The sequence below is a fragment of the Bos indicus x Bos taurus genome, chromosome 15, assembly GCF_003369695.1.
Source record: "Bos indicus x Bos taurus breed Angus x Brahman F1 hybrid chromosome 15, Bos_hybrid_MaternalHap_v2.0, whole genome shotgun sequence".
NCBI classification, from domain to species: Eukaryota; Metazoa; Chordata; class Mammalia; order Artiodactyla; family Bovidae; genus Bos; species Bos indicus x Bos taurus.
In genome coordinates, this window is record NC_040090.1 from 82,726,730 (window position 1) to 82,754,087 (window position 27,358).

At 38.2% G+C, this 27,358-nt stretch overlaps 1 protein-coding gene across 1 annotated transcript; it reads left to right on the forward strand.

The window, feature by feature from the left end:
* The first annotated feature begins 225 nt into the window (after positions 1-225).
* AASDHPPT (aminoadipate-semialdehyde dehydrogenase-phosphopantetheinyl transferase) lies at positions 226-25,951 on the forward strand. Its single transcript, XM_027563989.1, has 6 exons — positions 226-500; positions 2,018-2,243; positions 14,609-14,730; positions 15,348-15,509; positions 21,059-21,130; positions 23,452-25,951. The coding sequence occupies exons 1-6, from the start codon at positions 318-320 to the stop codon at positions 23,614-23,616; spliced, it is 930 nt and encodes a 309-aa protein (XP_027419790.1). The 5' UTR covers positions 226-317; the 3' UTR covers positions 23,617-25,951.
* The last annotated feature ends 1,407 nt before the right edge of the window (positions 25,952-27,358 follow it).

Consider the following 27,358-nt stretch of genomic DNA (forward strand, 5'->3'; position numbering starts at 1 on the left):
CGCAGAGGACGCAGAGCGCAGAGCAGGGTCCCGGCTTCCGAGGAGGCGGCGGCCGCGCGGATGACGCGCAGCGAGGGCCGCAGGTGAGCCACCTCCCGCGGACGCGCGCGGCGCCCCGCCCACGCACGCGACGCCCCGCCCCCGCGCGGGAGGACGCCCGCGGCGCCCCGCCTACGCACGCGGCGCCCCGCCCCCCGTGACCCAGGTCCTGCGGACGCACACGGCGCCCCGCCCCCCGCGCGGCGCCGGGGCAGCTGGGAGGGGCTCCGCCCGCGTCCGCGCCATCGATCCCGGGGCGGCGGCCAGGCCTTCGGTGGATGGTTCTCCTCGCCTGGCGACTCTGCGTGCTGCCGGCGATGGAGGGCGTGCGCTGGGCCTTTCCCTGTGGCACGTGGCTGCCGAGCCGCGCCGAATGGCTGCTAGCTGTGCGATCGATCCAGCCCGAGGAGAAGGAACGCATTGGCCAGTTCGTCTTCGCCCGGGACGCTAAGGCCGCCCTGGTACCGCGGGTCTTTTGCGCTTCGGGTCGGGGAGCAGCCGTTGGGGTGGTGGGCCGCGCAGTAGAGACCCCGCACGCGAGCCTCGGCGTCCGCGTGCGGCCGCCCCGGGCGACTCCGGGGTGTGCCCGGCCTAGTCTCCGCCGCCTTTGTCATCGCCTCGTCCGTAGAAAAAATCAGCCCCTCCCCCGTTGCATTTGAAAAGAGAGGTCCTGCTAAACCCTAAAATAGCTGTTCCGGAGGTCTGTCAATAGGATTTTCCTTATTTTTAAGTGTTAATCAAATTTTTTTAATTTCCTTGCTTGGGCCCATAGCAGTCTGAGCCTGTTAAATATCCCACCAGTCTCCCTGTGCACCGTGCACGTGGTAGGCCCTAAAAAATATTGACAGTATCACTTAGTTTAACCTTGCACACCATAGAAGTGCAAGAGTCTAGCCTCCTTTTACCGATGAAACCGAAGCAAAGGAAGAATGCGGTCTTAGGCATACCTTGTTAACTTTTAGCTCAGAAAACACTATTTTGAATATAATCGTTTATTTTACGTGTATATTTTTAGCAACAAATGGAAAGTTGGGTTTCAAAATGATGTCTATATAGCGCAGTATGGCACAGCTTCTGAGTGCCATCTCGTCAAAGACTGTCATTATCCTGAAAATGTCCCTCTGTCAAAGGACTTTTTCGTTTGAAATGTAGACTAATTGATTTTTGAAGGCACACTAGTGAATATTTTCGTGAAATTCAAAGTGTTGCAGTATTTAAAGTCAGTGTTAGAACTGAAGGAAAAAAAAAACTTGAAAGATTTTGCAAAATGTTATCTACCTTGTTTTCTTATGTCCTCGGGTATTCTCTGTGATTTTAGACCTTAATCGGAGAGAGAGTGGACTGGGTATATGTGAAAAAAGATAGGTTATGTCGTGCAGTTGTGGAGGCAAGTGATAAGTACATGTGATCTAGAAACACTTGCACATGTGCACAAAGATGTAAGTACAACAGGATTGCCCACTGGGGAGTTTTTTTTTTTATATAATAGCAAACCAGAGCCAGCCTAAAATATCCAGTAATAGAGGGATAGTCAAGTTGTGGTACCTTGATACTATCAAATATGCTACATTTAAAAATGCAGAGGCCAGTGGTTATGTGCAGACATAAAATAATCCCCAACACTTAGAAATGAAAAAGTTCATAGTAGAATAGTACATATAGTGGGATTTCAAATAAATGGATGGATAGCAAATGCAAATGAGCATGTATTTGGATACTTAGAGAAAAGATGAAGGATGAATACTTGTCAACATTGGATACTTGTTGATGGGGTGGAGGGAATTGCTAAAGAAGGACTTCGACTTTTCTGTCTTCATAAGCATTTCTTAAATCTTAATGCAGGATATTTAATACTTACGTAGTTTTAAAACTTTAAGGAGTATTTTAGAAACCACAAAAATAGACTTTGTATGTTATAGGCAGTTTTACTTGAATCTTTAGTATAGACAGCAATACTTACCAAGTGTTTTATTAACAGGCTGGTCGTCTGATGATAAGGAAATTAGTTGCAGAGAAATTGAATATACCTTGGAATAATATTCGTTTGCAAAGAACTGCAAAAGGAAAACCAGTTCTTGCAAAAGACTCATTGAATCCTTACCCCAATTTCAACTTTAACATCTCTCATCAAGGAGACTATGCTGTACTTGCTGCAGAATCTGAGCTACAAGTTGGAATTGATATAATGAAGACTAGTTTTCCAGGTAATGTTGCATTTTTGTAATACATGAGTTGTTAAATATCTTGTCTTAGTTCTTGTGCTGTGCCTAGTTGCTCAGTTGTGTCTGACTGTTTGCAACCCCAGGGACTGTAGCCCTCAAGGCTCCTTTGTCCGTGGAATTCTCCAGGGAAGAAGACTGGAGTGGGTTCCCATGCCCTTCTCCAGGGGATCTTCCCAACCCAGGACTGAACCCAAGTCTCCTGCATTGCAGGCAGATTTTTTACGTTCTGAGCCACCAGGAGAGACCCAGGTTCTATCCCTTTATCAGGAAGATCAAACTGGTGGCCTTCCCTGGTGACTCAGATGGTAAAGAATCCGCCTGCAATGCAGGAGACTCCGGTTCAATATCCCTGGGTCAAGAAGATCCCCTGGGGAAATGGTTACCCACCTAAGTGTTCTTGCCTGGAAAATTCTGTGGACAGAGGAGCATGGTGGGCTACAGCCCATGGGGTCGCAAAGAGTCAAACATGACTGAGTGACTAACACTAATTAACTTGTTTAAAAAATAATAATCTCAATAGTGAGCTGTATTATGATCACTAAGCAGAGATAACATGTATTTGTATTATATCTAAATATATTTCTTTGTAGCACATTTATATACAGTGAAAACAAAGAGCAAGTAGTTACTAAAATATTTATATTTTGCCTTAGAAATTTGCAGTTGATGACTGTCAGAACTGCTGACATTTATTGTGTGGTTGACTAAAGTAATTTTAATAGATCATAGGCTCTCTCAACTCCTCTGTAATTTTCATCATCACTAACATTAGTGAGCAGTTACTGTGTGCCAAGACATTTTACTCAGTGCTTTATGTATATTATATGTTGAGTGGAACTTTTCAGAAGATAAGTAACAGGATAAGAAGAAAGCTGTTAAAATAAGAGAACCAACATCTTCCTGATTTCATTGTGCAATTTCTTAATCTCCACACTGCATCCACCACAGATTCTTTGCTTGTGTTTCCCTTGGACTGGAATATTTGTGATAACGTCGTGCTCACCTGCATTTCTGCACAGATAACTTATTTATTGGTTAGCTTCCACTTCAGCTTCCACTGAAGGCTTTGTGGACCTTCAAAGTAAACCAGGTTGCTTTGTTCTAGGCTCCCATAAAATATATTTCCTTTATTCCAATAATATACTTCATTTTATAGTTATTTATCAGGATGATTGTCTTTCCACTGTACTATAACATCTAGCACCTTACCTCGTTCGAAGTAATGCATAATAAATATTTGTTAAATGAATGAATAAGCATTCTGTGCTGCAATAGTAAGGCTTCAGAATATGGCTATGACTCTTATCTCTCCCTTATGTTGAATTTTCCCACCAGCTGGTTTTTCTCTAACCTGTTCATAAATCTATTAAAACTCTATTCTTTGTTCAGAAGGGAGCTGTACTAATTACAACAGGGGTTCTTGACCCCAAATAAGCATCATTTTTTTAACCTCCTGAAATTGTTCTCTACATTTTGTATGCACAGGTATGCTTTTCTCAAAGAAAGGATCTGGTTTTCTGCAGGGTCATAGAAGGTATATTGTGAAAAAACCACTGCTCTAGAGGATTCAGAGTGAGCATACAAATGAGCCTATAAACTTCACAGTTTTCTGTGTTTCTTATATGAATTTTCTCTTAAAATCAGAAATTACTGGAGAGGCCATTGCTTATTAGAATGCAGTCAGCACAATTACATAGTAATGGTTGGCTCATCAAGTTGGTATCTGCTTGGAAATTATGCCTATGAGACACAGATTTAATTACAGTTGGTTTAGTGGGCAATGTTGGGTTATGGTCAATACTGGATAAACAGGTAATTACGAAAGCAAAAAATGAAGATTCTGTTTTCTGTTAATTATATTTTATTAGCCTTTTTTATCCACCATCTTTTTTCTTTGCCCTAATTTGTCTAATCACAGTATCCAGGCCTTTTACTGTTCAGCTGTTTCATTGCCAAAAAGCTGTTGACATACCCAGTAATGCACTGAGGAAGAGGTATTTTCCAGTTTTAATTAGTATTGTTATTCTGTCACTAATATTAGAAAGATTAATGGATGCAGCATTATTTCTCAGCAAGTAGACACTGGTTTACTACACTGGCAATGCATTGAATTACTCTGCTTATCAGAGTGAGGAAACTGAGCAGGAGACATTCCTAAGATTTGCTAAATGATGAAGGGTAAAACTTAGTATAGCAGCAAGGGAAGTATTGTACTTTGTTCTGAATGTTGTTATTAAGATTATCTAACTTCATTTCAAGATGAAGCTAAACTTTGGGGGCATCATCAGTATATTGAAAGACTTAGTTCCATTACTCCCATTTTGTCTGCAGAGCATGGTAACCCACTCCAGTATTGCCTGAAGAATCCCACGGACAGAGGAGCCTGGTGGGTTACAGTCCATAGGGTTGCAAAGAGTTTGGACACAATTGAAGTGACTTAACATGCAAACATCACGTAGGAACTTGTGGAGTCTTTCCTTGTCACATTAGACATTCCTACTAGGTGCAGATCATTTCCCACCTTCTCCCAGTTCTCTTTGTTGCTGTGACAGGGTAGGAGAGAATATATCATGGATTAAGAAGTTTCTGGGCTTCTTCCTTCTAGCCAGATGCCTGCACCTACCACTGTTTTCTCTGCCTAATGGAGAGAGGAACCTTATACAAACGTAACTGGTGTATACTTGGCACTCAGTAATTATTTGTTTAATGAATATCCAGAGAAGGAGTTATTAATATAAGATATTGGGGCTCTAGTATAGATAAATTGCCAGTGCAATATAATCCTAACCCTGGGGGTGGGTGTTTTATAGGTCATCATTATAATCTGTTGCACCCAGTTGGGAAATATTGGTGGTTTTTCCTTCCTTTTCTAATAATTTTTGTCTGCCTCTAAAGGCTTTTGCAGTTAGAAGTATAAGGATAGTTTTGTGAATTGTTCAGTTTTGTACCCATACTTACAAGATACAGCAAGTTAAGATGAAAGTGAAAAACCACCACAATATTGTAATCAGCTTCCAATTGAAATAAATTAATTAATTTTAAAAAAAGATGAAAGTTGCTCAGTTGTGTCCGACTCTTTTCAACCTGGTAGTCCATGGAATTCTCAGGCCAGAATACTGGAGTGGGTAGCCTTTCCCTTCTTTAGGGGATCTTCCCAACCCAGGGGTCAAACCCAGGTCTCCCGCATTGCATGCAGATTCTTAGCAGCTGAGCTACAAGGGAAGCCCAAGAATACTGGAGTGGGTAGCATATCCCTTCTGCAGTGGATCTTCCCAACCCAGGAATCGAACTGGGGTCTCCTGTATTGCAGGCAGATTCTTTACCAACTGAACTATGAGGGAAGGCCAAGATAAGATAGATACAGTGTAAATATTATTAGAATTTGGAGAAAGACCCAAAATATTTTTCCCCATGAGTTTATACTTTGTAGTTCATGTTTTTGTTATGAACTTTTCTGGATATTAATTGGCAGGACAAAATGACTCAGTATTTTGAAATTTAATGCTAATTTAATAGCTTTGAAATTAGTGCATCATAGAACTGCTTCTCTTGAACAGTTGCTACTGTTCAAGAGAACAGTAAGTATTAAGAACAGTAAGTATTAAGTAAGAACAGTAAGTATAAAGTAAGTGATGGTATTATATGATAGCTTTGATAGTCTATTTGTTGTCTCCTTCACCATACTAATTGGTAGCACTATTTTAGTAGCTTCTTAATTGGTTCCCCCTCTTTACTTCTGTTCTCACTCAATACATTGTCTGTACAGAGTTAGAGTGGTCTTTAAAAATTTCTTTAAAGCAGTTGTCTTAAACTTTTAGGTTGGTTCTTAATAAAATTCATTCCTTTTAACATGACTGTGTCGTCTTGTTGTCGCTTCTCCTTTATCTCTCCTTTTGTAATTTTATCTGTTGTCTGCTCACTGTTCTCCACACTCATCTTTTATTACCTTGAATGTAGCAAATTTTTTCCAGTTCAGGGTCATTTAAAAAATGCTGATCCCTCTGCCTGTTGTTCTTCTCACTCTTCTTGAGTACCGGAGATCTGAAGGCTGAGAAGTAACCAGTTCCAGTACCTCCTCAGAAAGGGCTTTCCTGACAACCTGCTCTTGTTTTCTGTCATGGCCTTTCTCATTTCTAATTATAAACTTAGTTATTTGATTATTATCCTTCATTTCTGTTCCCCTTCATTAAATAAGTTCAGGAGCCATGCAGACCTAGTACTTAGTGTGTCTAGCACGTCGAAGGTGCTTAGTAAATATTCATTGAATAAACAAATAATAGAAATTCTCAATTTCACTTAAAATATTCCTTAAATTTGTTGAAAAGTTGGTTTGCAGCTACAGTAAACAGTGATGTTCATATCAGATTCTAGTTGGAGTATAAACTGCTCTCTTTAGTGAGCTGTGGTTACAAACAGTTCTTCCTTCAAGTCTTCTTCCTCACCCTCCAATAATCTCCCTAGCTGCTTCTCTCCTGCATTTGCATCCCCAGCAGATTCAGTTTCCAGCTTTGTTACTGTTGCAATCTACAGTCTCCGACTTAAAATTTTTCAACTTTATGATGGTTTAAAAGCAATTCAGTAGAAACCATACTTTTAATTTTGACATTTTCTCAGACTAGCCATATGTCGTAATTCTAGGCAGCAGCAGTGAGCCATAGGTCCCAGTCAGCTACACAGTCGCAAGGGTAAACACCCAGTACAGCCATTGTTTTCTTCACTTTCAGTGAGGTATTCAATGCATTTTATGAAGTATTCTACACTCTATTATAAAATAGGCTTTTTGTTAGATGATTTTGCCCATTTGTAGGCTAATGTAAGTGTTCTGACAACATTTAAAGTAGGTGAAGCTAAGCTGTGACGATCATAGCTTAGGGGTATTAAATGCATTTTCAGTCCTAAAATATTTTCAGCTTAACAGTGGATTTATCAGGATATAACTTCATCATAAATCAAAGAACTGCATTCCACTGTCATTTCTGATCTACATTTTTAAGCTGATCTACATTCTTCTGGATCTGCATTTTGAAAGATATGCTTAGTTAAAGCATTGTTTTTGGTGGGGGGTTGGTTTTTTTTAAACTGGGAGATTTACAGCTGTCAAGCAGCTTAAATAAGTCACACTTCTTTTTGTGTTCTGAACTGCTACTGGAAAAGTAGGTGTTTACTGGCAGGTAGTTTTTCCCTTTTCCCAGGTTACAGAATAGGTTTTTCCCACTGTGCAGAGGAATTCAGTGGGATCACAACATAGAACTTGTGTTTATTGAGCAACTTCTATGTGTTAAATGCTAAGAATTTGCAGGTACAAAATACTGAAAAATTCTGTGGAACTGGGTTAAATGAATTTAAAGTTTTGAGGAAAGAACTGATGTCTAAGAAGAGTATACAAAAGTGAGCTGGAACTTGCTTTACTATTGTTTAAACTTCTACTAGGCTTGCTGCTTGGAAGAAAAGCTATGACCAACCTAGATAGCACATTAAAAAGCAGAGACATTACTTTGTCAACAAAGGTCCATCTAGTCAAGGCTGTGGTTTTTCCTGTAGTCATGTATGGATGTGAGAGTTGGACTGTAAAGAAAGCTGAGCACCGAAGAATCGATGCTTTTGAACTGTGGTGTTGAAGAAGAGTTTTGAGAGTCCCTTGGCCTGCAAGGAGATCCAGCCTGACCATCCTAAAGGAGATCAGTCCTGAGTGTTCATTAGAAGGACTGATGTCATTGAAGCTGAAACTCCAATGCTTTGGCTACTTGATGCAAAGAACTGACTGACTGGAAAAGACCCTGATGCTGGGAAAGATTGAAGGTGGGAGGAGAAGGGGACAACAGGATGAGATGATTGGATGGCATCACTGACTCAAGGGACATGAGTTTGAGTAAACTCTGGGAGTTGGTGATGGACAGGGAGGCATGGTGTACTGCAGTCCATGGGGTCCCAAAGAGTCGGACACGACTGAGTGACTGAACTGAACTAAACTGAGGCGTCCTAAACAAAAAAGCATGATGTTAGTGAAAGAATAGACAACTAGTACTGATTAGTACTTATATGTAATATTTCAATTCAGTGGTTAAAGATTATTTATTAAGTGGTACATTAATCACTAGGGTAATAGCTTGTTGGCTACTTGAATTTTCTCTTCCATAAACGTATTACTATTTTCTAATCCATATATAAAAGCTCTTTATGTACTTTGGATAGTGACACTTCTTTAATATCTGTTACAACTATTTTTTTTTTAATTGTATTTATTTATATATTTATTTTCAGCTATGCTGGGTGTTTGATCCTGTGCGGGCTTTTCTTTAGTTGCAGAGAGCAGAGGCTACTCTAGCCATGGTATGCATGCTTCTCATTGCAGTGGCTTTTCTTGTTACAGAGTGCAGGCTTCAGTAATTGTGTCACATGGGCTCAGTAGTTGTGGTGCATGGACTTAGTTGCTCCTCAGCACGTGGGCTCTTTCTAGATCAGAGATTTAACTCGTGTCTCTTGCATTGGCAGACAGATTCTTTACCACTGAGTCACAAGTGAAGCCCGTACAAATATTTTTCCACTAGATTATTTGTTTATCTTGAATTTGTTGCTTTTGTTTTTGTTTTTTTTATGTATGAATTTTATATATCTTTTTTTAATTAATATATCTAACATTTCCTTGATAAATACTGAACTCTGTCTCATTTGAAAAAAATTAATCGGTGAAAGATTTACTCCAACAATAGGTTATAGAGTCTCTTAGTTTTTGTTTTAAAATTGTACCTTCTTTTTTACCTTTAAATCTTTAATTCCTCTAGAATTTGTGTGTATATATTTTACATCGTATGGCACAAAAGTTTTAGCACCATCAGCGTGGGATAGATTAGTAATAAACATCTAAAGTGCCTGGAATTATTAAGTACTTTATAAGTAAATGTTAGCCTAAGGTAATTGTGATAGTTGTTACATGTGTTGAATGGTGTTTCTGAAATAGTGATCAGGATGTTACAATCAGCCAGGATGCCTGTGCATGTTCCTTGAAACCATCTCAGACCTCTCAAACTAGAATTTAGATGCAGCCAGTGATTCTATACTCAAAACAGTTTCTCAGGTGATTGTTAGACATACTAGTGTTTGGGAAACACTATTAGATGTAAATTTATGGAACCAACAAAAAGATTGTAACTTGTCAACTTTCTCTGATGAGTAAGATTATCTGAAAGCCATTAGATCCTTGTTTCACGATGTACAACAAAGTTAATTAGAATTGGGTTTTAACAAAGGTTACTAGAACACAATAGAATCGTATATTTGGCCAGACTTCTGAAAGAAGGATACCTTTTAAACTTAGAAAGGTAAGAAGAACCCACAAAGTTGGCAGATGTCATTGATTTCATGTTAAGTCTCTTCTCTGTCACAAACAGGGGCAAATAAGACACAAAGAGGTAAATATGGTTAATATTTAAAGTACTTTGTAAGTATTGCTAGAAAAGCCCCTTAAAACTTAACCTAACAATGGACTAAGGGTTTGATAAGACATTTCACAAAAGAGGAGTGATATGTATATATAACAATCACTGCAGCAGCCTTAAAGTTAATATTTATTAAGTACTTACTAGCTCCAGGCCAGAGAAGGCAATGGCACCCCACTCCAGTACTCTTGCCTGGAGAATCCCATGGATGGAGGAGCCTGGTAGGCCGCAGTCCATGGGGTTGCTAAGAGTCGGACACGACTGAGCAACTTCACTTTCACTTTTCACTTTCATGCATTGGAGAAGGAAATGGCAACCCACTCCAGTGTTCTTGCCTGGAGAATCCCAGGGATGGGGGAGCCTGGTGGGCTGCCGTCTATGGGGTCTCACAGAGTCGGACACGACTGACGCGACTTAGCAGCAGCAGCAGCAGCTCCAGGCCCAGACCATTTATACGTTTCTTTCTTGAACTACCCAACTCTTTTCTCCCTGTCTTACAGCTTAAGAAACAGCCATAGAAAAGTTAAATAACAGTAAAGAAGTGATACCAAGCAGAATGGCTATTATCAAAAATAAATGCTGAGGACTTCCCTGGTGGCCCAGAGGTTAAGACTCTGAAGTAAAAATTTAATAAATAAATACTGGGGAAGGGAGCCCTCCTACACTGTTGGTGGGACCTAGAGAATGTCAATACTGAGAGAAGTCAGTCAGGTAAAGAAGGAGAAATATTGTATGATATCCCTCATTTGGAATCTAAAATGATACAAAGGAACTTAACTTACAAAATAGAAAGAGACTCATAGACTTAGAGAATGAATTCATGGCTGCCAGGGAAAAGAGGGAAAGGGGTAGTTAGGGAGTTGAGAATGGACATGTACACACTGCTGTATTTAAAATTGATAACTAGCAAAGACCTACTGTATAGCACATGGAACGCTGCTCAATATGTGGTAGACTGGATGGGAGGAGTTTAGGGGAGATGGCTCTGTGTATGGCTGAGTCCCTTCGCTCTTCACCTGAAACTATCACAACATTGTTAATTATCTATACCCCAATACAAAATAAAAAGTTAAGTGATAGAGCCAAGATTTGAACATTTGACTCCAGTGGCGTAACACTAAAGCTGAGTATGTGAATGTGTCTGTATATATAAATTGTTTGCATTTATGTATTAGTTTCCTAGGGCTCCTTTTCCCCTGTATTCTCACTTGTGTGTCTATATATAGTTTCTCCTTAAAGAACACCAGTCCTCCAAGATGACGTCATCTTAACTTGATTACATCTGCAAAGACTGTTTCCAATAAGGTCACATTTTTAGTCTGGGCATGAGTTTTAGGACAACTAGACCCTCACAGTTCAAACCCACCTTATTCATGGCTCAACTATATAAATTATTTTTTTAGTTGTGACCTTGATTAATTGATCATTGCAGAACACTTAGTTAATATCTAGTGCTGCTTTCCCTAGAGATTAAGCTGTAAGTTGGGGGAATCCTGTTTTTCTCAACCTGGTTAGTTGAGAAAATTCATTCTTTAGACGTTTTTCAGTTATTTTACCTTTATGTATGTACTTTATGTACATAAGTTCTTACCTGTCTATTAAATCGAAGGTTGTAATAGACATGAATTGTGTTGGTATTACTTAGAGGCTTTGCCAAGTTATGTAACTAATGATTGTGTCATTTTCAGCTAGTTTGAGGGTGTTGTATTCTGATATTTCCTACTGATATTTTAAATTCCAATATCGAAGATAAACTGAGTCCTTAACAGAGTACTCATCCAGTGCGTGTGTATTTTCACCTTAAGTCACAGTGTGGCACTGTGGTTCTTTGGCTGAACATTTACAAAGCTGTTTTCTGTTGCTGTCAGTCTATTTTTTTGTGGCATATGATGCTGTCAAAAGTATATGAAAATAGTCATAGCAGATTTTTTTTTTTAGTGTGCATGATCAGTTACTACTTTTTTCAGTGATTGTGCTAGATTGCTTTTTTATGTTAAATGAGTGTTTTTACTAGCATGACTAAATTTTTTCCTTAATTGCCCCATCATATTTAGGTAAAAATCATAGGACTTCTTGAAGGTTATGAAATTACAGCCTAAAGAAACCAACGAACATAATGACACTATAGATGAGAATAGGCATATCTGTTAAAATTTTAGTTTTTGTTGGATAGTATTCTGTTAAAGCTGCAGTTCCATTCAAAATGGGGTTCCCTTGTGGCTCAGCTGGTAAAGAATCCGCCTGCAGTGCAGGAGACATGGGTTTGATCCCTGGGTTGGGAAGATCCCTTGGAGAAGGGAACAGCTACCCACTCCAGTATTATGGCCTAGAGAATTTCATGAACTGTATAGTCCATGAGGTCACAAGGAATCTGACACCACTGAATGACTTTCCCTTCCACTCAAAATATAAAATAGTGTCTTCCAAATTCAAGGTAGCTGTTCATTCCATTGTTATTATTTATCCTATTTGTAACAGAATCTATTCAAAAGAAAACAGTTTATGATTTGTGTGTGTTTAGTGCTCCTAGTGTTTAAAATCTCCAGATTTTCTTCTGTCACTTTTGAAAAAACAAGCTTACCGTCTTTACTTTCTTTAGTGTTTTACCTGTCAAGCCAGGATATACTAGTGATGCTTGCATTAACAAGACAGTCTTTATTAAGGGGCTTAAGAAATAAACACCAGACTATCAAAGAGTGTTCATAGCCCCAAAAGGGTTAGAATCCTCCCAGGACTCCTAAGATCCCAGTTTAATATTTCAGTGCTTTTGCATGAAATGACTTTACAGCTTTGCAGAGCTATTTTAGGAAGTAATAGGTCTGTGTGTGTGTGTGTGTGTGTGGAATCTACCTTTTTAAAATTTTTATGGTCTTTACGGAATTTGTTACAATACTGCTTCTGTTTTGACTTTCTGGCCGCAAGGCATGTGGAATCTTAGCTCCCTGACCAGGAATGGAACTTGCACCCCTTGCATTGGAAGGCAAAGTCCTAATCACTGGACCACCAGGAAAGTCCTAGAAATGATAGCCTTATAACATTAATATGAATACAAACAATAAACATTAGTTGATTCATAAAAATGGATTGTAAAGTTCTCATTCTTGAGAACAGTAGAGGACTAAGGAGAAGATAGATAAATCAAATGAGTCTGATGAACTTGAAAATAATTGAGGATCTTTGCCTTGAACTAAAGGACCACATACCATTGGAGAGTCATTAGAAATATTTCCTCTGTAAACGAGAGGAGGCTGCTGCTACTGCTGCTGCTAAGTCGCTTCAGTCGTGTCCGACTCTGTGCAACCCCATCCCTGGGATTCTCCAGGCAAGAACACTGGAGTGGGTTGCCATTTCCTTCTCCAATGCATGAAAGTGAAAAGTGAAAGTGAAGTCGCTCAGGCATGTCCAACTCTAGCGACCCCATGGACTGCAGCCTACCAGGCTCCTCCGTCCATGGGATTTTCTAGGCAAAAGTACTGGAGTGGGGGATGGTGGGGGAATTATGGGCAATTCTGTGGAAGAGCTGGTTTTTAATATTTCCTCCCCTTGAGATAACCATGGAAAAGATACTTTTGGAGTGGATGATATAGTTTGCATTCTAACTGTTGAATTCTCATGGGGTTAGTTAGTGATTAAATGCCAGTAAAGCATGAAGTAGGGGGATTTGACATCTTTTTTCTTCCCAGATGTGCTATAGTTCCAGCCAGTTGGGAATGTCAGATTTTGAAGTTAAGTATTTTAGAAATGGAAGTTCAGGAGTAGACAAATTATATTAATAGAACCTGCAGAAGGACTATTTCAAGAGGCTTGCTGGAAGTAATGGAATCATGAAATAAGGATATAGGGCAGTAGAGCATTTAATTTACCAGGTAATAGTTAACATACATTTATTCATATAGTAAACATTTATGATTTACCTACCTTGTTGCTGGGCTTCCCTGGTGGCTCAGATGGAAACAAATCTGCCTGCAATGCAGGAGACCTGGGTTTTGATCCCTGGGGGATCAAAATGGGAAAATGCCCTAGAGGAGGGCATGGCAACCCAGTCCAGTATTCTTGCCTGGAGAATCACATGGACAGAAGAGCCTGGCGAGCTACAGTCCATGGGATCACAAAGAGTCAGACACGACTAAAGTGACTTAGCACGCATGCACCTTGTTGCCAGATTTTTCTGATAGACTACTTAGGCTGTAATTGTGTGAGAGCAAGAACCATGACCAATTTGTTTTTAACTATTAGTTCAGTTCATAATGGTATAATATTTGTACACATTCTGTATAATTGTAGAATAAATGGATGATGATAGAAGGTTCCTGTTTAGTAGTAAAGATAAACACATAATATTTTGAAAAATGTAATATGAAAAGCATACTGTATAATTTGTAATATATAAATTACAAATTTAGCTCTTAATTGTGGGAATCAGATTCTTCGAGTTCTATTGATTTTTTGGATGCTGTGTAATATTTTATTGTCTGTATAACAGTATTTTTTTTTTTAATGAGCCAATAGAACAGAAGTCAAAATCTATTTTTATTCGGAAAAATCATATTAGAATACATGTTTAAAAACAGTTATTGTGAAGGAAATAAGTGTATATTAACTTTACAGTTATGTTATTCACTTAAAAGAACATTTCTTAGCTTTCTACCAATTCCCCCAAAATTATAAAGAAATTGTTTCTGATTTTCCTGTTAAATAGCAAAGTAAAATTCTAAACCTAAGTCACCCTTCTATTTCTGGACTAACCCGCACTTATCTTGCATGTTATCCTTTTAATTCTCAACTAGCTTTGATTTGCTGATACTTTGTTTAGCAAAATTGTGACTGTATTCGAAAGTAATGTTGGACTATTGTTTCCTTTTGTGTGCTATCTTTAACAGTTTGGTAATTCTCTATTTCCTCAATTGACAGGTCGTGGTTCAATTCCAGAATTTTTTCATATTATGAAAAGAAAGTTTACTGACAAAGAATGGGAAACAATCAGAAGCTTTAAGGATGAATGGACTCAGCTGGATATGTTTTATAGGAATTGGGTATAATTTCTTTCTAGTTTTGAGAGTAAGCCCCTGTGTTGCTAAAAGCAGGAGCAAAAGTCCATTGGTAACCCTGTATTTTGTACAGTGTTCAAAGTACATAAGTCACTACTTGGGAACTTCATGATTTTTATGTATACGTTATTATAATGACATTTAAGAAAATTTAACATATGTTTAATACTCAATTAGAAGATCCTTACTCTTAAAGCTAAAATAAGACATTTTATTTATCATTATTAGCAAAGTTTAATGGTTTCTGTCTTAAAGAATCTCATACATATTAGAACTTAATTAAAAAACATTTACATAATATTTATTATGTACCAGAAGACATTACTGTAAGCCTTTCTTAAGTTAGTTAGTTGTTATAACCCCATGACAAAGGTACTATTATTGCATGTTACACATGGGGTAATGGAGGCATGGGGAGCCCAAATGGTATGTCTTCAACTTTCACAGCTGGCTGGCCTCTGTGTTAGTATAAAGGTGAAAATAAGTAGCTTATACTTGTAATGTAGTAGAGAATTAAAAATCCATATGTTTTAAGGGTTGAAGATTTTATGAACAATTATATCTCCTAAAGCTCTAAGAGAAAATGTCTGTCTGTATCTTAGGCACTGAAAGAAAGCTTCATAAAAGCAATAGGTGTTGGATTAGGATTTGAATTGCAACGGCTTGAATTCGATATATCCCCGTTAAACCTGGATATAGGCCAAGTTTATAAAGAAACACGTTTATTTTTGGATGGAGAAGAAGAAAAAGAATGGGCATTTGAGGTAAGAAATTTATCAGAATTGCTATAAGAATTTTCTTATTTTGTGCATGTGAGTATAAACTCAGCTTGGGGAGGCTAGTCATTGAAACTTGACACATTCGGAATCCAGTCTGGATGCTCTGAAGGTGAAGTCAGAGATACTGGGAACACGTGTAATGTTTAAGCTGATGCGTGAAAGATAAGTCATAGTACATAAAGTAAAAGAGAAGGGACAAGGAGCTCCTGTAATAGAACCACTAAAGGCCGCCATTCTGTCACTGTGCTGAGGTGAGGGGGGTGGAGAGAGATGCTGATTCAGGCTAATAAGATCATGTTAGGGCATTATGAGTCGGTTAATATTTTGGTTTCTTACTTGCTTTCTGTCACTAGCAGTTCCTGGTTGCTAATGAGAGAAATCTTAACAAACTCATTTTAGCCAGAGAGACATTATGATAGGTTATTAGGGTGATTCATATAACCAAATTGCAGAATTGGCTATAATTAGAGACTGGAAAACTCAGAACTCTTTTTATCTTTTCTCTTTTGCCTTCCTGGCTTCAGTTTTCTCCCACCCACATTTCTCATTCTATACACCAGCTTTCTTAACCTTATCTAGGTAAGGTTCCTTATGTGGCAGGAAGCATGACTTTCTACAACTTGTACATGTAACAATTTACAGTTTAAAAACCCGCAGAGATCGGTGAACTCATTGGTTCAATTCGTAAAAGCTCTGGAAAAAACATTCCATGGCTTAGGTTGGATGTTAGTTGACTTTCTCTTGACCAGACGTAGCCAAGGAAGTGTGTTAAAACTGGTATCAAGTGTTCGTAGCCCAGCCAAATGGTCTGTACTATAATGTGGTAGTTCTTGCAGTCATCCCCTGAATTGTGTGCAGAGAATGTCAGTATCCAGAATAAAGAATTCATGATGAGTAGGTAAAATAGGAGATGTTCGTTCATTTTCTCAAGGGAATTTAACAAGTTGTAAATAGAGAGTTGTAAGATCAGAATCATATTTTAAGACCACATTCTCTGTATGATGGTATCTGGAGGTTAAGGAAGTGAGGTGTCAAAGAAGTTATCAATTCTGTGACTTAGAGGACTGTCTGTTGAGATACTGAATATTAGAAAACAAGTGGGATTTAAGTGTGAGATACCATAGAAACATCTAAGTGAAGGTTTTGAGTGGGCAAATAGAGTGAAAGACTGGGCTAAAGGAAAGAAGGTAATCATTAACATGTGAGTGGTAGCTGAAACCATGGGATTTACAGTTGCAGCAGTGAGAGTACCTAAATTAGAATTTAGAAGGACCTAGTACAGTCCTGAGAATGCTGTTTAAAGGTGGGATGGAGAGGAGACTGAGGAAGAATAACCAAAATATAAATTAAGTAGAGGCTTCCCTGGTGATCCAGTGGTTGAGAATTCACCTTGCAGTGCAGGGGACACAGGTTCAATCTCTGGCCAGAGATCTAAGATCCCACGAGCTGTGGAGCAGCTAAGCCTGAGTGCCACAACCGCTGAGCCCCCTTGAGCTCTGGAGCTGGAGCCTCGACAGAAGAACCCGCACAACTCAAGGAAGATCTCATATGCTGCAGTGAAGATCCCATGCAGCCAAAAATATATATATAAATATTTTTAATGACAGAAAGTAGTCTTAGGTGATCCAAAGGCAGAAAGTTAGCAAAATTGCTAACATACCAAGACAGGGACTCTGTCAGTTAAAGAGTAAAGTATATTTAGCATACTATGTTTTTTAATACAATTAAAATTTTTTTTCTCATTTTGAAAGGGGCAGATGTCAGCCATTTCATTCATGGAGAGTCCTTTATTCTTAATGGTGCCAGATGAAATAGACCTAGTAGCAGGGTAAAGAGGAAAGAATCAGTGATTGGGCCAGCTGTGCTTCAACTTTGTAGGTGACAAAGATGTCTGAGTTCCTGTGGGCGTGTGAGATGCTGTGGAAAAAGGGCCGAAGTATCTTGAAAAGATACCTAAGAGGATTTCCAAAAGAAAGAGGCAGTGGGCATTCTACTGTTTATTAATTGCTAAGGGTAGGATATACAAGAAGTCAGCTCTTAAATGCACTGTTAGGCGCAGGCAGTGGTATAGGGCAGAGGAACAGGTAGTGTTTCTCTGAAAATCCCTCAGATGCCCGCTAAGCTAGCCTTTGGATACTTGATGTGACCCAGGGTTCTAAAAAGTAGATTGCAACAGTGTTGATCATTACTTTGCCTGTTTTCCATCACTTTCCTCTCTGCCACCTGCCTGAAGGAAACCAGAGGAAGAGGAAGGTGAGGCCAGGAAGAATGTGTCTTAAGAATTAAAATAGGATTTTTTTTTTTTAAGCTGAAAGTGACTGAGGAGCTACCAGGTTTGCCTCAGAGCTTGTCCAGGAACTGGGAATGAAGATCCACCAAGGCGCATTTGAAAACATCTATGGAAGGAAAATTCTTTATTGAATTGAATGTACTTGAGCATTTTGTCCATTCAGGGTACCAGTTAGGAAAATACACAAATAATATGTTAGATACATATATTTAAGTGTGGACTATTTATTATACTGTGAACAGGCCTGGGAAGAGAGAGTGACCTTAACAGAATGAATCTGGTGGTATGGACAGCCAGAAGCCAGGGTTTGAGGGGAGAATGATGAGCCTGGAGTCAGGGGAGGCATGCCTAGAGTCAAGGAACACAGATGGGAATTCCTGTTGGCATCTCTGAATCCCCCCACGAGATAAAGAATGAGCGTTTAGGCGTGCAACGGAGGGATGGCTGTGATCACAGTGGACACCTGTGGTGTAAGTGGTCTTCACTGGCCTTTCCTCCCCATCTGCACTCTTTTTATCCACTGAATTCACCCACACTGGATACTTGATATGACCTAGGGTTCTAAAAGCTGCATTACAACAGTGTTAACATTACTTTGCCTGGTGAGGCATAGTGAATGAGGGAGCACCTGGAGTCAGGAAGAGAGATGTATCTCATGGAGTTTCCCAGGGTGCGCTAGTTGTCAGGAACCCGCCTGCCATTGCAGGTAGACTGAAGAGACATGGATTTGATCCCTTCAGTCAGAAGGATTCCCTGGAGGAGGGCATGGCAACCCACTGCAGTATTCTTGCCTGGAGAATCCTATGGACACAGGAGCCTGGCAGGCTGCAGTCTGTAGGGTTGCACAGAGTCAGATACAACCCAGGCAACTTAGTAGGCACACATGTATCTAACACCTGGAAAAATAATACTCTAGAAGTATGAATTCTTATGCCAAGAGGAATCTTGTGTTTTCATAGGCTCTCAGTTTTCATAACCAGTTCCTATTTGGAAAGTTAAATTTACCATCATTGTTTAAAATGATGAGATTAGATGAAACAAATTCTTTGCTTTACTTTTGAAAGGAGGCGTTTTAAACAGTAGAAAGAATAACATTTTATGACAGATTTTACTCAGCACTTTACCATTGGGAAAGCATTGTAAAACTTGAATGTTCTAAGTTAAACTTTGTATTTTATCTTATAAACAAACTAAAATTATACTAAGAAAATGACATACAATTTAACTGAAGCAGATTAATCTTTGTAGTCTAATCCAAAACTACCTCTTGAAAAAATAAAATATTGTTTCTTTGGGTTTGTTGGTGATTTTAAGGAAATTTTTGCTAGTAAGCTTAGAAAAAATTTTAAAATTTAGGAAGTCTTAAAGTTAAGTCTTAAGTTCAGTAGTATTGAATGTATGGCCTTAACTTTAGCTAGCTACCTTGCCACTTTCCTTTTTCAACTAATATTATAGACATACTAGGCAGAAGGGATTTAGGGTAAAGTTAATTGCATAGAACTTTTATTCTGGTGAGACACTGAATATTAATGTTCGATAACTGGAATCACTGTCAAATAACTTCTTTAGTTTTGCGGTGTTAAATTTCATATTTATGTGATGTTGATGAGGGGTGAATAGATATGGTGAATCTTTATTTTGAAGTCAGTCTCATTGAATTTTGGCTCATTATGAAGTAAATAGACAAATTGAGCAGGGTACCTTGGCATTTTAGAGGACAGACTGAATGAAAAGAGTCTGCTGCCCATGGTTAACACTGATATTCCACCTTAGATACAGATACCACAAAACTGCTGATCTAACTAGTTTTCCGAAAGTAGCTATAGCCAAAACACCTCTGTGTTACAGTGTTTGTATTATCAATATATTCAGTGTAAAGAATGGGAGGACCATGTTCAAAAAGAATAGTTCTGTTTATAATGTTAATAACAAACTTTAGCCTATTAAATCTTTCTCATAGTTATTTTTTCCTCTTGAAATATTTTTCTAAATTTCTCTCTTTTGAATTTCTTTTGTTTTTTTACAAATTTGGATATCTTAAGGTACAAAGATACACAGAGGAGGATAAAGGATGAAAAGTCTCTGACATTATTTCTGATTGTAGTTCCTATTTCAACTGATTTCTTATGGAGTGCTGCCTTCGTAAAGTGGCTTCTCAGTGAAATTTTGTTTAGTTGTTCATACTTTTCTCTAGTAACTGCCTCAGTGTCTATTTTAAAGCCCCCTCTCCATTTGTCTCACACATAGGGGAAAACAGGAAATTGAGTTTTACCAATGAGTTTCCACATGATTTTCCTTAAGCTGTAATATGTAGTTAACTAAATGCTTATAAACCAATGTTGCAGACTGGTTTTTTTTGTAATCAGTTTAAGCAGGTACAAAATAAACATCACCAATGAGGGCAGATGGCTCTCTAGACATGCCTCTGGGTATGATGCTTTATCTATATGGTATTCCTATTAAGAGTCTGTAATCTAAATAATCATTAAGAGCCATCAGACAAAAAATAAGCAGTGTTTATTAATAAAAAAGTGGGTGGAGCTTGTATCTTAAAATATTAGTGTCATAAAAGACAAAACATTTAGCAAGACATGGCAACTGAATGCAATACTTGACCACAAACTGGTTCCTATACTGAAGGTGGGGAAATGGTATAAAGGACATTATTGTATTCTTCACAGAATCTGGAATACAGAGAGTAGATTTAAGTATTATTTCAATGTTAAATTTATTGAAGTTATTAACTACTGTGGGTATGTGAGAGTGTCCCTATTAGAAAATACATTGCAATATTTCAGTGTAAAGGGCCAAAATGTGTGTGACTTTACCTTAAACTATTCAGGGAAAGTTTGTGTGTGTGTGTGTGTATGGTGGTGGGTTGTGAGATTTTTTTTAGATGAAAATAGAACTGTATCTAAATTTCTATACTTAGTATTCTCTGTTTGCTGCTGCTGCTAAGTCGCTTCAGTCGTGTCCAACTCTGTGCGACCCCATAGAAGGAAGCCCACCAGGCTCTCCTGTCCCTGGGATTCTCCAGTCAAGAACACTGGAGTGGGTTGCCATTTCCTTCTCCAATGCATAAAAGTGAAAAAAGTGAAGTCCCTCAGTTGTGTCTGACTCTTAGCGACGCCATGGACTGCAGCCTACCAGGCTCCTCCATCCATGGGATTTTCCAGGCAAGAGTACTGGAGTGGGTTGCCATTGCCTTCTCTGATTCTCTGTTTACTTATGTTTTATTTTTCAGGAAAGCAAAATAGATGAGCACCATTTTGTTGCAGTAGCTCTTAGGAAACCCAATGGATCTAGACATCAGAATGTAAGATTTCTCTGTTTGCTTTTTTTTTTCCCTAAAAAACATGTATTAAAGTTGAATTTGTTATTGATGGAAATAATTGTTTTATATCAGGTAGAGGTTTTAGCTTTTTGTTTTTTTTAATGATAGACTTTAGAAGTGTTCATTATCTAATCCTTAAGATCATTTGGGTTTTCACAGAAATGTTTTTAAAATATGTTACCTGCTACTTCGCATTCAAATACACTTAAATATTACAAAGAAAAAATTTTGGTAGTACTCTTCCAATATTCATATTTTCAATAGAAATTCAAGATAATTACTATCTTGGTCATCTTAACAATGGTTTATTTCCTGGTGAAGTGGGGCTGTCGTGAATATAAGAAAAGTTATGACCAGCCTAGACAGCATATTAAAAAGCAGAGACATTACTTTGCCAACAAAGGTCCGTCTAGTCAAAGCTATGGTTTTTCCAGTAGTCATGTATAGATGTGGGAGTTGGACCATAAAGAAAGCCAAGTGCCAAATAATTGATGTTTTTGAACTGTGGTGTTGGAGAAGAGTTTTGAGAGTCCCCTGGACTGCAAGGAGATCCAACCAGTCCATCCTAAAGGAAATCAGTCCTGAATATTCATTGGAAGGACTGATGCTGAAGTTGAAACTCCAATACTTTGGCCATCTGATGCGAAGAACGGACTCATTGGAAAAGACCCTGATGCTGGGGGAGATTGAAGGTGGGAGGAGAATGGGACAACAGAGGATGAGATGGTTGGATGGCATCACCAACTCAGTGGACATGAGTCTGAGTAAACTCTGGGAGTTGATGATGGACAGGGAGGCATGGTGTACTGCCGTCCATGGGGTCACAAAGAGTCGGACAGGACTGAGCGACTGAACTGAACTGAATATAATGGTACTAAATTGAGGGGTAATGAATAATGGGATTATCTGTCAAATTGATCTCCTTCCGCTTTTTATAGTGCTCTCCTAAATTATTCCCAAAGTGTCAAACGTGTGAGAGACCTTATGATATATTCTAGCATAACATCAATTCTTCCAATTAAAATCTGTTTTTACTTTCTTTTCCTATTAATTGGTAAGTTGGGAAATTTTTTAAAAGAGAAACCTTAGGGTCTTGACTCTCAGCCTACATACAGTTGTGATTCTATAGAAGTATTTATTTAAGGAATACTGATAATGTTACAATAATTGAAATTAAATGCATATGATTATTTTAGGGAATCTGCATAAGGGAATGTAGTGTGATCAGTATATTTTCATCATTACTTCTAGGATAAAAGCTCAATACAGATCATGCCTTGGATAGATTAAAAAAGAGTAAAATTCTTCATAGATTATTTTATTTTAAAAGGGACGACATGTTAAAATTGACTCCTTTAATCTGAAGATGTTCTGAAACAGGTTAGCTGTCCTTGTATGCTGAAGTCTCAGCATTACCCTTTCTGCAAATACCTTATGATTCCATAGAGCTTTATATTTTTTGTAACATTTGCACATAGCAGTACTGTATTTCCATGAAGAGAGTCTATTTGGGCAGCAGTATCATAGTGAGAAAAGGGCAAGGGTTCCAGGTCCAGGTCTACCATTTAAGCTATGTTGTACACTTGTATACATTGAATGATCTTACTGAGCCTCAGTTTCCCCATCTATGGAAATGAGGTAACATAACCATATCAACATAGTAATGAGAATTAAATCATATGAAACATACTGACCCTGTAAAAGCACTGCAGAAGACCCAAGTACTGTCTTTACTAGAATGTATAGAATGTTAAAGACAGTCCACACTGGGCTGAGTTTATGAACAAGGGGTGTATCACAGAGTGTAAGATATAATTTCTATTTAGTGTTGAATGAATCACTTACTAATGAAGTGCTACATCTCTAAGTAGTTACAGCAATTTTATTAGATGCACCCTCTAGAGTATTTCTCAGAAGTTTACCTGGTGGTCTCTCCCTGTCAGAATAACCCACTTGTTTGTTAAAGTTATCTATTTGGGGATCCTTTTCTACTGAATCAGAATTGTTGGACGTATGGCTCAGTAAATCTACATTTTAAACAAATAACCACAGGCAATTGTTACCTACAAAAAGTTTAAGAATCAGATTATTTCATATTATTCTTGTTTATATTGACAGCACTAATATAAGAAATAGAAACAATTATCTAAATCCCACTGTGTTACTTAATGTTATTGAAGTGTAACTTAATATTACTGAAATGTGATTACTGATTTCTTATTTTCCTAATTATAAAATTGACCATAAGATTAATACACATTATAATTTTGAGGTAATCTAAGGGTTTTTTTTCCCCCTTTTAGGTTACATCTCAAGATGATTCTAAAGCAACCCAGAGGCAGTTTACTATTCTCACCTTTAATGATTTAATATCATCTGCAGTTCCTATGACCCCTGAAGATCCTTCATTTTGGGACTGTTTTTGCTTTACAGAAGAGATTTCAATAAGAAATGGTACAAAGTCATGATATGATTTTCTGAGTAACAAAGGGAAGTGAAAACTGTAGTCTTCTGTATTCACTAAAAAATAAATGCCTGAGAGTATCAAATTTTGTTTCACAAAACATTTTTAAAAAGAAGAAACAACTTTTCCTATTAAAAAAGCAGACTCCCAGATCAAGATTTGTGACTAGAATACATGTTTGCCTCTTCTTCCTCCCCAAAATCACATTGGATTTGATAAAAAATAAAAATAGAAATTGATGGTAGAGTCTTAAAGTGATAAAACGGAATACACAAAATAGAGAATGTTCAAATTCCTATTTTTCAGAGATAACTATTTTAGAGGTACCTATCCTTAAAACATGGAGTATCTTCCCAGATCTTTTTCTTGGTGAATGATGCCCTATTAATATACTTACTCTTTTTTTTTTAATAGAACATAAATATATTTAAGTTTTCTCTTGACTCTACATCTGAGGTCCATAACTACACTGGTGTAGCTTAACTTTTAGTGCTGCTTAAGTATTCTGTTTTCCAGCTACTATCAAGATGCAATTGACCATACGTATTACGGTTCAATTTGGCTTAGTAACCAAGGACATTTATTGTGTCACAAAACAAACAATTTAAAGTTGCCATTAAGGGCCTTTTTTTTGCCTCCATCTTAGCTTATTTGTTTTGCTCTAGGCTGGTCTCCCTCATGCATCTGAAAGGCAGAAAAGCCTATTTTGCCTCTCACATCTCAGTTTTGTTAGTGAGCCCCCAGAAAATTTCCACAAAGTTTCTGGTGACCCCGATCAGGTCACTGAGAAAGCTGAACTTGACACTCTTGGCTTCTGTGGAAAGGGAACTCTTGGTAAGGAAGAAGCCTAAGGCAGAGTCTGGGGGAGTGATACCTAGGGGAGGCCCACTGCCTGCTGTGAGGAAGGTATGCCATAGCTGACTCATTCTGTCCTCTCTGCTAGGCATTTTGAATGTCTGCAGTTTTTACTGTAAGCAGTGGTTTATTGAATATCCTCGTAGCCACATTTTGAAGTACATGTTTAATTATGTCCAAAGGAATTAAATATATTTAGAGCCTCGATAAGTATTGCCAAATTTTTCTCCAAAAAGGCTGCATAATTTATATTTCCAGTTAGTGTTATATGTTTGATCATTCTCTCACCACCCCCACCCCCCATCAACCTACAGACTTGGTCATCTGTAGATAGGATCTTTTTTTAAAAAAAAAATTTAATCATTGCCAATATAGGTTAAAAGTAGTACCTTATATTTTAAAAGTGTGTTTCTTTCATTACAAATGAGGTTGCTATGGCAGTGTTGTTATTGGCTGTTTGTATTATTTTTGTATGAACTGCCTGTTCATTATCTTAACCTGTTTTTATTTTGGTAAATAAGACAAAGTACAAACATAATACGTAAGATGCAAGACCATCATATTGATGACAGAATCTATACTATGGTTGTAGTGCATGTCTTGGGGAGTTTGAAGTCTTTATATTAATAATTGTTAAATGTCAGAAGTGAAATAGTTTCATTGTTTCTATTACTAAAGTGAAAAGTTGTGTTTAAATTGTATAAAATTAGGTATTTTGCTTAAGTACAAGAAAAATTTTGAACATTTTATTTTTTACTTCGTTAAAGCATGCAGATATTCCAAGCATAGTAAATAACTTGTTTTAAAAGGATCAAGTAGCATTTGTAGCAGAGGAAGCATTGTTATCTGTAGCATGAGTGTAATGGTGATATGAAAACGCCGCCCTCTGTCTTGTTGTTATAACATTTCTGAACTTTTATGGATCAGGCACCATGCTGCGTTTCTGGGGGTGGGGCGGGGGCGGGGTGGGGGCGGGCAGTGGGTGGAGATCTGTTGTCTTAAGGTTTCACATAGTCAGAATCAAATAAATACACATAGTTTAGATTCAAGTAGGTCTATAAAAATCTTTCTTTCTAATAAAAATTACCATTCCCTTGACCACCTCCTATTTCCTGTCCCCAGAGTGAGCTGTTTCACTGATTTTTTTGTTGTTGTTATTTATTATCGTATCTCTAAATAGCATTGCTTTATCTGTTTCTAGTTTGAGGCATTTCTTTAATTTCTAATATAAAACTTTGTTCTGCTGCTTCCCAGCCATTACACTTTCCCTTCCTGCTCCCCTTTCCCAGTGTATGTAATTCAGTGTTTTCATTGACTGTGATTAAGAATGTATGCACGACTGAGATTATGTAACACTGTACAGCTAAGTGATGTGTTACTCTTACCCTCTTCTGCCTTTTTATTTCCTTGACTTAATAATTAATTTTGTTTGCATAGGTTTCTGTGTACTTACTGCTAATTAAACCCAAAACTCTACATCCAGACATACCAGTTGTTTATCAGTTTCATCCATCTTGAAAAAATTGCTCCTGAAGTAATAATCTGTTTTGTCCATTCTGAACTTTTTGCCTTCTGTGGCTAGTACACAGCTGTCATCCTGGGATCTCTTTTCACCATCGTCCTAGAAATTACTTCTGTCTCCCTTATGTTGACGGCTCACCAGGTAGCTCAGTGGTAAAGAATCCACCTGCCAGTGCAGGAGATGCAGGTTCAGTCTCTGAGTCAGGAAGATGCCCTGGAGGAGGAAATGGCAACCTACTACAGTATTATTGCCAGGATAATCCTGTGGACAGAGGGGCCTAGAGGCCACAGTCCGAGAGTCGGGCAAAACTAGCACACACCCCTATGTTGGGTTCCCTGATGGCCCATTTTCTATGTCTCATATCCTTTTTAAGATTTACTGCTTCATTTGTGTGGATTGTTATCAAGTAACTTGTTGAGAACAAAGGGAGTATAGGGATACATTTTTTTGCAGAATGGTATAGGAGATCTAATTTCTTCTTACAGATTACGCCATTCAGTTCCCCCACCAAAGCACCTGTATTTGGTGTCGCCAATTTTTGAGTCCTGAGCTGGGCTGGACGACAGCACTGTTTCATATTTTGCTGAGTCCAGAAGCATTCTTTGCTTTGTACTATACTGCCAAGTATTTATAGCTTCATTGGTTTCTGTTAATATTTTCCTACCTAGGAACTCTGATGGATTGACTTTTTAAAATGAATGTGTGTGTGTATGTGTGTACATAAACATATTCACGCATCCTGTGGTCTTCAAACTCAGGAATTGAATATATTTGAATATATTTTCAATTAAAATATTTGCCATCCTTACTACTAAGTATCTGAAACTCAGAAACTAATTAGATTTGGGTAACTAAATAGCCCCTCGCTGACTGAAGTACTGCCATCTGAACTTAAACAGCTCAAGAGATTTATATGTGTGTTCCTGTATATGTTTTTATGTATTTATATACATAAATATATGTATACTTAAATATATTCATCTTTGATCAAAAATATGCATAAGGATAATTCCATCTAGTACTTGCACTTCCCAGGTAGCACTAGTGGTAACGAACCTGCCTGCCCGTTGGAGGAGACATGAGATGCAGGTTCAGTCCCTGGGTTGGGAAGATCCCCTGGAGAGGGGCATGGCAACCCACTGCAGTATTCTTGCCTGGAGAGTCCCATGGGCAGTGGAACCTGGCAGGTTATGGTCCATTCGGTTGCAAAGAGTTGGACATGACAGAAGCAACTTATCAGTAGCAGCACTTCTTGATCAAATTATGGGGAAAATATGCCACCAGAGTTTGTGAATTTGAGGTTGGCAAACGTCTTTGCACATATTTTTTGTCTGTCTTAGAGCATCTATGTTAGAATACCTAGCTTCCA